We start from the raw sequence: 11870 nt of genomic DNA, 5'->3' as shown, positions 1-11870 counted from the left end.
AACTACAGGCTGGTTTGCAAGACCCTGAATTTGCCAGATTATTATTTTTTAAATTGCTTCAGATATTTTTTATTCGTACATTTTTCATATTTACATAAATTACGATATAAACACAAACGAAGCCTGAACATCGGGTATGGTCATCTTTCGTAGCACTTAAATAAGATATCTTTTGTAAAACAAAAACAAAGTTTTTGATAAAGAATCGATGGAGTCGATTACAAGATGTTAACCCTTCAACAGCCAACTAAACCCGCCCCCATGAGTAGCGAGGCCCTGTGCTAAAAATAGCTCACCAATGAGATGATGTGATTTCTTAGGAGTGTGTAGAAATGATAATTTGCCAGGTAAACATGAAGAAATTTACAAAGATACATTGTCTATTGATATTTGTTTCTTAACTTAATTTACTTTTTTAATAATTGTTAATTGTGAGAAATCATTCACATTGTCTTTGTATTGATTAATATTATAATTAATTTATAAAGGCAAATTCAGCAAAATTGTTGTTTAAATATGTCTAATGATAGTAATCTAGCTGTCTAATCTCGTTGAAAGCGTCACGTCCTTAACGCGGCATATTGGGGTCCAAATCAAACGCATCACTCTTGTAGTCTTTTCATAAAGACTAGATGGGATTGGTGTATTTAAAGAAACTACAAGGTGACAGCCATTGCGAAACGCCATTTTGGCTCCTGTAATTCAAACAAAAACTAAAGTTGGATCGGGGCACGCTGGTGTGTAAATCAAACGCAACGCAGCTGTAGCAATGAATCGCCGTACAGTAGAAACATTTTCTACCATCCAACAATGCGCGACTGCAGGTTAATTTCACATTCTCACTTGGGATTATGCGGTGTCAAAATACGTGCAAAGTAGCCTGCGGCAAGGACGACTCTTCATTTACAAAAATATGACTTCGAGAAAGGTAAGAAACTAGCTCACGAGCTAGTTGCACTGTTTTACTCAACACTTACTTGGCAGGTTAGTTAGCTTCTCTACTTCTGACTGCTCGTAGCAGAATTTTTTAACGCCCCAAAATAATGTTTAATGAAAACAGGTGGGATTTGTTTTCCATTTTGTGTATGTGTTTGTGTAGCGTAAAAAGTGGTCCAAGGATTTAAAGTGTGTCTTCTTCCCTGATGATATTGAATGCGGTCTGAGAAGAGTGAGAAAACCATCCGCACTTTCGTCATCGTCCTCAGCCACAGCCAAGAGCTGGGAGAAATGTGGCGAGAGTTTTTTGGACTCTCCCATTAAGGTGGTAAAAACAACAACTTTGTTTTAGTTTTTAAATTTATTTTAATTGTTGTTTTTATAGTCACCCAATTATTACACTTATGTTTTATGGATGACATTTGGTGCGTTTGTTGCAGGATCTGAAGACTTCAGGAAGAAAACTGTCTGTAGTAAGAAAGTTGGCACATTCGCCTGTTTCAGGTACATTGGGATGAAAGACCTTGACAATGATAAAGGGGTTGTATTTTTATTGTTAACAACTTGACAGACAAGCAGTAAGGACTCAAATTACTAAAGGCCAAAGCATGCTCAGGCAGGTGTGTGCTTTACATTATGTGTACATGAAGGGCCAGAAGTTGTTAGAGTTTTCTTCTTTTTTTTAACATCAAAACTTATTTCTTAAATATACATTTATTATGTTTAATAAAAAATTCCAGAGAGAAAAAAGAACTAGGGTTAAAGAATTTCCATGCAAAGTTCAGGTTTCAAGTGCGGGTGAGGGTTTCAAATCATGATTTGTAATCATGGTTTCAAGGGACAGTGTTAGGTTCTCAAGCCTAGGTATGAATTTGTGTGTGTTGACCTTGTGGAGTCCCTAAAAGTGGTGGCGAGCCCTTTCCTCATTCTGTCGTCCTTGCTCCTTCTCTTTTCTTTCCTTCCATCCGTCTTTTTCTTTCATTTCTTCCATCCTTGTTTGGTATCCAAAACTATTAAATTATGTATCCATTTTCTTTAGTGCTTGCTAACTTTGGCCAAGAGGTGGCATATACTGTGGACTGGTTGCCAGTTTTTGTGGGAATCAACCAGAGTACATGCAGAAAACTCACACAAGGATGGGAAGAACATGTAAACTCATTGTATTGTCCCACAACATGACAACTATCCCTCTCAAACACCACAGACCACCGCAATGAGGACCCAGTGGACATTGTGTGGAGCTCCTCCAGCGACAGTGGACAGTCAGACAATGATGAAACCCAACAGCAGCGACATCACCAACCTGAGATCGCAAGGAGACCCCCGATCCCCTTTCAGTCGAACCCCAAAGCACTTCATACTCTTAGCACTGATGAAGGTACGTTGGGAATAATTCTCAGCGCCAAAGAGAATTTTTTATTTATTTTTTTTATCACAAAAATTGTTCCCTGCGTCTGTCTCTGCTGTAGATGACCTGGCCGTCATAGAATCAGATGGGTCAGAGCAGGACGTGGAAAAAGACAGTGGCCAGCAAATCTCCGACTGCGAGTCGCCGATCAGTGACGAAGAAACTGAAAACCTTCCAGCTGAGCCTAGAGATGTGAGTGAAACCATTTGCATGTCAAACTAACTTAAAGGCACCGAACGCAAGTTACCAACTTTTTGCAGATTTGCGACCCCTCTGGTGAAAAGCGGAACGGAAGCCAGCGACGTGTACGCGCCCAGAGTGACGAGACGTTAGTTAGTGGTAGTTTTATTGTGCATCGCTTATCATAAATAAACCCTGTTGCATATTCGTGACGAGGTATTACCTTTTTAGCAAGAAAAAAAAGCAAGCTGTGGGTCCCGTTTCATCATTTTTTCCACCTACTCCAATATTAACGCTGCTCCAATATTGATCCACGTCCTCCCGCAACTTCAGTTTTGCCCTTTTTGGCACACTCGACAGTGTTATCCTTCGCTGCTCGCTATTCTGACCGTGGTCGAGGCGGACATTTTTCCCTCGGTCAGAGTCACCTCTGTGGAAAACTCTCGTTGCATGTCGCAAAACTTTCGTCCGATGGTCGAACAAAAGGAGCCACCGGGAGATGGAGGGTCGCACTGCAGCATTGGTTTTATTATTATTTTGACACACTTTTATAACCGCTGTGGCACACGCTTGTCTTTTACCACGGACTCGTCCACACACTCCCAAACACTTCCACCGTCCAAACGCTTCCGCGGAGCGAGACTGAGCGCGTGCACGCGCCTGGCAGGGAGAACGCTTAAAGTTTCGGTCCCGAATCCCCGATCATTATTTCACTCTACAGGAAAATAGGGGCAACAGCCATTGTGCCACAGTAGTGCCTCCTGTCCATTATACAATTCTTAAAACATGTGTGGGGGGGGGGGGGGGGGGCGGGATATGGTTATTTTAACACGTCAACGTTGCGTCATGCACCTTTTAAAGTAAAACAACTTACTTTTTGTATGACTGACAAACAGAAAGAAGTTGTTAGCAGAGCCTTGGCTGCCTTATTATGTTTTGTGTTTATTACTCTGGTGAATGCCGGCTGCAGCTCGTCTATATTTCCAAGTCATTGCTATGTATGAACAGTAGATGGGGCTGTACACCTTCCTTATGCTTGCAAGTCAAGTCTTCCTGGCAGAGTATTTATGCATGCATATTTTTACTACTGTATATTCTGTCCAGTATTTATGTATGCAAGGTAAGTTAATTAATTTTTAAACTGTTGTGATTTTTGTTGATGATATAAGTAGAGTGACCCCCCCCCCTCAATTTATTATTATAAATTATTATAGTTTTCCACTAGATGGCATATTGCACACATGCGTGCACTACAGTAGGATCAAACCCACGCCTGCCTGCTGTGTACTTTTCTCTCTCTCGAATCATCTGGTCGTGTTCCAGACTGTCAAAGTTCACAAGCTGAAATTGCAATAAAATGCTTGCCGGTGCTTATCCGTTGCAGCTATTTATCCTGCGTAGCGAATGTTTGTAGGGTGAAGAAAGTTATGTGTGTGTGTTTTTGAGACGGTGAAGGAATCCAGCTGTGCTGTTGATGACATATTTAAAGCACAGTGGTTTTTTTGAATGATTTCGATACACGTAAAGTGGATATAGACAGTGAAATACCAGCTTTGTTTGCCTTATGTAGACAGATAGTTGGGTCTGAATGTTTATGAAGTGGTACCGTTTTGACAGCAGGCCATTTATATACCTTGTTAGTTGGGGGTTGAACGTTTATGTTACCACAGCTGCCTTTTTTAGCTGCTAACTAGCAGGGACTTTTTTTTTTGTTCCCTTACTATAGTTAGTAACCCATTTATACATATAACTATTTGTGTCTGACTGTTAATCTTTTTTCCTTTATTGCAGCAGTCAATTTCAGCAGATAACTAGTTGGGTCTGAATGTTTATAATAAATGTCCATTCTTAAGGCAGCCCATTTAATGCAGCTAACTCATCGTTTCTGAATATTTGCTCTCTTGTTTTTGTTCTTCCTAACAAAAACTGTCACAAAAATTCAAAGAAGAATCAAAATGTGAATTCTTTTGATGCTCACTGAGCTGAAGTTTCACAAGATTTGAGTAATGCTCTGCGTTGTAATTTGTGGCAGCCCATTTTTAGAAGTAGTTGGGTCTGAATGTTTACTATCTATATGCTATTCCTTTCTGATAACAGCACATTTGGGCAGCCAACTAGTCGGATCTGAATATTTACTCTATGGTTCCCTTCTGTCAAAAGCCCATTCAGGAAACTAGTTGGGTCCAAATGTTTACTATTTTATTCCCTTTTGACAACAGCTCATTTAGGCAGCCATAATTGGGTCTGAATATTTACTACTGTATATTGTTGCCTTTTGTCAACATCCCATGCAGCAAACTAGTTGGGTCCAAAAAAGTGTTTCCTATTGTATTCGCTTTTGTGTATCTGGCAGCCCATTTATGCAGATAACTAGTTGGATCTTAATGTCTACCATCGTATTCCCTTCTGACTGCAGCCCATTAATGCATTGAACTACTGTGGTTGGGTTTGAATGTTTACTTTTGTATACTCTTCTTGAATCAGCCCATTTCACCCGCTAATTAGGCATTCACCATCTTCTTTCCTTCTTATGGCAGCCCATTTTAACATTCCACTAATTGGGTCTGAATGTGTACTATCTGGTTTCCTTCTGACTGCAGCCCATTATTGCAGATAAGTAGTTTGGTCTGAATGATTAGATTGGTTGCCCAATTATTAGGCAGCTAATAAATTGTCTTTTTATCAGCATATTTTTTTCTATTTTGCACCTGAATTGCTCATTTTGCAAGCAGCATAAAATTAGTTATGATTGCTTCTTTTTTTTCCTTTTTTTTAAACATCTCATAACATCCTGCTATTTTAATAGGGGCGTGTTTACCATCTATATGCGCCGTATACGTCGTAGGCGTCAAGCGTCAGTGCTGGAGGCTTTGCTTGTTCTCAGGTGCAGTGTTTGTGAAAGGCTGGGCTGGCATGGAGGGAATGTGCAAGGAGTGGCATGCACCAGCTCATGACCGCACACTGCGTTTTTGTTGTGTCAGGTAATTGGTGTGCCAGGTTGGGACAAATTAGTGCTGTTATGTGGTTGTTGTTTTGAATTTTAACATGAATGCATGCTGTATAATGTTACAAGATATTCTGGTAAACTGGACAGTTTTCAAGACCAAAGTAGAGTCTTATGAGGACGTTTTCAAGTTCGTGGAAAGGAAACCCATCAACAGATTAGCATCCCTCCCGCAATGTCGGCTACTTCCTCTTGTCACACTTACATTTTTGCTGTTATCGGCTCAAGTGAAATTAAAGACCATGCTATCTGGATGTGTGTGATCACAGACCTTCCAGAATGAAGAAATACATTTTCTGAATCTACTGCTCCACAATAAGTCTTGATTTTTTTTTTTTGTAGGCCCCTGTCAGGAGATTCTGTTACTTTTTAAACTTTAGGGAAGGAAGTGCAGTGAAAAGTACGCACACATCTGCATACACAAGTGTATATACTATTTTAAAAACAAACAATATGAAAGGGTAAAACACAAGTGGGGAAAATATTTAGATTGTGTATACAGTGGAACCTCCAAAGTCAAACCAATGTTGTTGTTCAATAATTCAAAATAAATTTCCCTTAGGAAATAATTTGGTCCAGGCTCAAACTATCGCTGTCTAAAAATTAATGAATTAATTAACCGTAACATTTTTACATTCCTGTCTTGTGCATATGGCAACTGTAAAATAAAACTAAAATAAAGCATAATGACTCACTTTTTGCAGAAATGGAGCAGGTCTTTGCATTGCTATTTGGTCACCTTGTGGCATGTTATAGAAGCATCGCTGGATTAAATCAGTCTAACATAAATATGTATTGTTATAGTATACTATACTGGAAAAGTGGAAATCCACACAATGCTTATGATGGCAGCCTTTTTTTTTTTTAGATAACTAGTTAGCCTAGGGTAGTTAGGCTTACCATCTGTTTCCCTTCATATTACAGCCCATTTAAGCATCTAACTAGTAGGGTCTGATGTTTACTTTGTTTCCATGATCAGTGATCACAGTTCCCAATTTTGGCAGTTCCGTTATCTTCCGTTCTCACAGCAGTCCATGTAAGCAACTAACTAGTTGGGTCTAAATGTTTTTCATCTGCTTCCCATCTGACAGCAGTCCATCTTTGCATCTAACCAGGAGTGATTGTATAGTTACTTGAATGCCTTATCACTGCAGCCCATTTATGTATTTATCTAATGCAATTGGGTTTTTACTGTTTACTTTGTTTCCTTGATCTCAGCATCCCATTTCGGCAGATAATTAGGTGGGTCTAAATGTTTACACTCTGGTTCTCCTCCGACAGAAATCTATTCATGCTTTTAAATAGATGGGCCTGAATGTGTAGATTGTGTCTCTAATCTAAAACTGTCTGCATTACTAGTAGAGTGCTTTTTACAGCAGCCCATTGAATCAACTAAATAGCTGGGTCTGACTGTTTGCTAGCTGGGTTCCTCTGACAACAGCCTATTTATGTATTTAACCAGTAGGCTTTGAACATTTAGATCCCACCCCCACCGAGCAACTCATTTAGGCAGCAAAGTAGTTGGCTCCCCCCCTTAATGTAGATATTATATGAGCGGTAGATGATGGATGGATGAATTGAATTGAAGATGTTACACATCACAAAGTGTTTATTATGGTATAGAAAATACACACACCCTTTACAATAGGGTCAATTTCCATTTCTGTGGTTGCCATCACACATACATGCAGATCACCTTTTAACCTTTTGAGATGCTCACACATCTGAACTCTCAAGATCAGCTGACATCACTATGATGCTTTGAACTCCCAAGTTTTAGTCTCTTCATGTTTTTCATTGTCTTTCTGTGTGGATTCCAACAAGAGAGCACAACGCAGCTGTTTGCATCACATATAGTTCCAGTGCTTACTGGAAAGCTCGCACGGACACCGCCAATCCTAAATCAAACCGGATCTAACGGGATCCAGACAAACAGGTCCAGGTCCCAAAAGTTTATGATTCCAGATAAATGCGCGGCTGACTCACTGACGCAAAGCCTGCCAGATTTGTGTTGTTGTACTTGCGCTGGAAGTGCATACGAGGAACTGCGAGGGAGGTGTTGTGTTTCAAGGAGCGCTTCCCAGATGAGGCTCGCTCCAAACCTAAAGTTGGCCACTCTTGGGGTTCACTCACCTCCGCCCCACATGGCTGGAGTAGGGTCACGTCGTCAGAGCAAGACTATAAACATCTTCTTTTTTACTACTGTTTGTTCAGTTGAAGTTGCTCGTGGATGCTTACGGGGTGTACTCAGAATGCTTTCAGCGTTGGGTTTAAAGACATTTTTGATTCTGAGCCAGGAACACAGTGTTCCACTTTTTTTCTCAGCGTGCTCCCTCTCTCTGACTCACTCTCTCTCTCTCTTTCTCTCTCCTTATGTCTTCCTATCATGCTCTCCCTCTCTCTCGCTCGCCCTCCCTCTCTCTAGTCCTTCTCTCTCTCTCTCTCTCTCTCTCTGGCTAGCTACGGCGTGACGTCGCCTGGCGCCAGGCCCAGCAGGGTCGAGTTGATTCAAATGGGAGAGCTTGGTATGCTGGTCTTGTCTACACATGACAGGAAATCAGGTTTCATGTGGATTTTTCCATGAGATTTGATGGCATCAGTTGCAATGAGTCGTGACGCAGCAAAAAAAAGAAAAAAAAATGGCTTGGGAATTATGCAGCACGGCCATAACCTTACAGTGCATATTTCACATTACAATATTGAAATATATATACTTGTTTAAAAATTCAAACAAAAAAGTTCAGGGAGCTCCCAGGGTCATCAGCAGATCTTAAAAAGCTACATGCATACCTAAACAATTAAATAGCTTCCTATAGTTTTCTACAGTAAATAAGTTTTTCCAAAATGTCAAAATATCTGAAACATTTAACTTGTCTTTGTTACAATAGGGTAAATAAGGGTGGAAAGTTTCTTATTAAGTTAACTGAAAATCTGAATAGTTCCTGCAAGTTAACACATTTTTAAATCGATCTCTTATTGGCCATCAGAAGAAAACAAAATCAAGCCGAATATCAGCGCCAATAATCGGTCTATCCCCAGTTTACTTTTTTATTCCCTTCTTCAACAGCTCCTTTACACGTCAAATGAGTTGACTAATTCTTTCTTTTCCCCATGCATAACGCAGTTGGAAATCTCGGGCTATGCCTCCGACGGGGAGACTGATGGTGACACGCTGACTACCAGCACACTGGACACCGAGAGCCTTCGAGGTGACAGCGGCGAGGGCAACAAAAGATCAGTCAGCGACTGGGTCCGATATGCTCACGCTATGCTACAGACGCCCGAGAAGCCGTTTGACAGGCAGTTCAAGACCCCCAATGATTCGGCCAAAAAGAAAAGGAAGTTTCAAAGGTGAGAAGAAAGTTTTTAAAATGTTATAATAAAAGGGATGGGAGAATCATTGTGCAGGCGGGGTGTAATCGAATGCTGCCGGCAGCGCATTTCTACTTGAATAACTCTTGTGTCAACAACCAGATCCATTCAAGCATGTTTGATTTTTTTGGGGCTTCATAAAAGGCGCAAGCAAAGTAAAGCGAGTGTGTTGATGAAGGTGATGTTTTGATGAAAGTGACACCTGCCTAAAGGTCACCGGCATCGTTAAGATCATCTTCATCTGTGGTTTGTCGGTTTACTGAGAATTTTCTTGAACTACAAGATATGACACGTATGCCTATCACGCTTCACCATCTGTGTGTGTTTGTTGTTTTTGTTTCTATGTTGAGTAGCGGAGGTCTTGCGGAGAGGCTGAATCGACTTCACTGCAGGCAGAGGTCAGCTGTGAGCTTCTGGAGGCACCGCTCCACTTCGGACAACTTGACGCAAAGCGAAGGTGCCGATAACCCCTTTTGAGCCTTTTAGTCAGAGTTTGAGAACTGCGGAAACGTAACACGACTGTTGAGCTGTGATGAGTTACAATAGGCCACCTTTGCCTTTTTACACAGAATCCAGCAAAGACTTGATGGTGCAGTATCTGTGTCCGTTTTCACACAGTGGCATGGCATCCCTCAAACAGATAATTAAATGCATGACGTCAGCATGCCGGGAGAAGAGCGTTTCCGGCACTGATTCCCTTTCACACATCCTTCCATACCACCGCCATTTCATCTTTTGATACTACCTCCAAAAGTCGGGAAAAGTGTCTTTCACGCAGAACAACGACATGGAACCTGGGCTACTTTAATGAGCAAAAATTGTCTGACATCAACGTTTAATTTCAACACAGTGTGGGAGAATTGAGTGCCTGGTGTTAAAGTTGACACCCCCATCCTAGATTTTCACAAGTCCCTTTCACGCAGCCGTCGTCCCGTCTCTGCTTTGATTCTGATACTACCGCCGAAAGCTAGGAAATTCGCAACTCAACTTCAACCCGCCCCCCCCCCCCCCTTCGCTATTTCATACCTTTCATACTGAACAGAAACACCGGAAAAACGATGACTTTGACAGGATTTCTTTGGGGACAACCCCCCCCAAAAAAACAACATTCTCTGCCGGTACTTTTCACACAGAACAACACAGGGAAAAACAAATGTTTGACAGGCACACCCCATTGGATAAGAACAATGCTTCCAAAAAAACAGCATAGGAGAAGTGTGGTTTCTGGTCTTTAATTAAAGGGATACTTGACTCGTTGAGCCATTTTCAACAGTCAAAAGATAATATTATGTCCAGAATTAATGTGATAACGTCATTATTTTTCATGTACATTTATTACCTTTAAAAACACATTTTGCCAAATGCTGTCGGCTGAAGATGACATGGCACTTGCTCAGGAAGACCAATCATGGCTCAGTTTGCTAACGTCACATGACCGAACACAAAAAACAGGTGAGCCGTAATTGGTCGTTGCCTGTCTCCTGAGCACGTGTGATGTCATCTTCAGTCGAAAGGGTGTGACAAAATACCTTTACAAATTTTTTAAATTAAGTTATCAAGTTAATTCTAGACAAAATATGAACTTTTTACTGCTTGAAATGGCTCAATGAGTCAAGTATCCCTCCAACTTCGCAAATTCGTCCTGATTTCTCACTATTCACTTTCACACGGCCGCTGTTTAGCTTCTGATACTACCACAAAAGCCTGAATCGTCACAAGTCGGTTTCAATAAAAACGGCTTTGACTCACCAGGAAATGGAGCTTTTGCCTTTATTTGCATTATTTTTTGTAGAAACCAGCACTAACGCCATCTTATCTAATTGCGGGATGCAGCTGACACAGTGATATCACACCTTGGCTGGTTTCTGTGTAAAAGGTAGATGAATGTCCAATCTCCTGTCACAGCTCTGATGCTGCAGTTTTGCACAAGCTGTGTGTAAAATAGACCATAAGATCAGGTTATTGTGTTTTTTCCTACTTTTTTTTTTTCATCCATCAGCTGGAAGGTTCAAAATGTCTAATCAAATCTACAGCCATTACAAAGAATCCTTTTGACACTTTTATATGTAAAATTGTATAATCTGGGATATATATATTTTTTTTATATAAGTGACTGTCTAGAAAGGCCATGCTGAGGAAGTATGCTTTGAACTCTGAACTCGCTGCATGCAGGAAACTGTCTGCCTACTATTTGTTTTCCTTTCCGCGGTGTACCAAATTACCTTTCGCTGTCTACAGCAGTAGCTCATGCTTGACAGTTGATAGTGGAAAAAAAATGGGGCATTTTGTGGCTTAGATTAGTGTAACACAGCGGGTGCACAGGTCTCATCAATAAGATTTAACAAAAAGTTTACCAATATTGCCACTTACCCTTCACTAGTGTTCATTTTGTTAACAAAAACGAAATAAAAATATTTTCGTCAACACATTTTTCACCGGACGAAAACGAGACTAGACTAAAACCTCCATTAATAAACGATAATTGTGACTACATCGGTATACATTTCCGTAGACTAATAAAGACAAGATGAAAATTTTGCTCACTTAATAAAGACTGGACTAAAATCTATGGACATTTTAGTTCACAAACAGAGACGAGACAAAAGTTATAATTTTGTAAAATCCTGTCGCTGCTAATCTGTCACTAACACACAGTGACACACCCCCTTTCAAATCTGCAGCTCGTGAGTGCGACGTAACATTTTTGCAACAGCTATAGGCTAACGTTTAAACAATGTTAATCCGACTGCTAACTAATGCTAGCTAACTTACTATCTTGTAGCATGGCGTCATAATAGCCACTTGTTGATATACTGTAATTATGTGTGAAGTTGTTTTAAAAAAATAAAAATAAAAAAAAAAGATGAGAGAAAATTTTATGTGAAGTAATTTAAGATTAGATGGAAATGTTCAATATTAACTGTTGCCCAAAAAAAAAAAATTTGTCCTGACTATAACTAGACTAAAATG

The 11870-nt window shown here is 40.3% G+C and overlaps 1 protein-coding gene across 1 annotated transcript in view; it reads left to right on the top strand.

Moving 5' to 3' along the window:
• The first annotated feature begins 726 nt into the window (after positions 1 to 726).
• Positions 727 to 11870, top strand: part of spidr (scaffold protein involved in DNA repair) — a 53447-nt gene continuing 42303 nt past the window's right edge. The window contains exons 1-7 of the mRNA XM_086083825.1: positions 727 to 928; positions 1100 to 1261; positions 1377 to 1440; positions 2141 to 2314; positions 2406 to 2536; positions 8653 to 8879; positions 9254 to 9357. Coding sequence (XP_085939951.1) covers positions 914 to 928; positions 1100 to 1261; positions 1377 to 1440; positions 2141 to 2314; positions 2406 to 2536; positions 8653 to 8879; positions 9254 to 9357 — 877 coding nt within the window. The 5' untranslated portion in view covers positions 727 to 913. The remainder of the gene's footprint in view (positions 929 to 1099; positions 1262 to 1376; positions 1441 to 2140; positions 2315 to 2405; positions 2537 to 8652; positions 8880 to 9253; positions 9358 to 11870) is intronic.

Source organism: Leptonotus elevatus, chromosome 1, assembly GCF_054856555.1.
Source record: "Leptonotus elevatus isolate MCC_2025b chromosome 1, RoL_Lele_1.0, whole genome shotgun sequence".
Lineage (NCBI taxonomy): Eukaryota > Metazoa > Chordata > Actinopteri > Syngnathiformes > Syngnathidae > Leptonotus > Leptonotus elevatus.
This window is presented reverse-complemented; position numbering and strand designations above follow the sequence as displayed.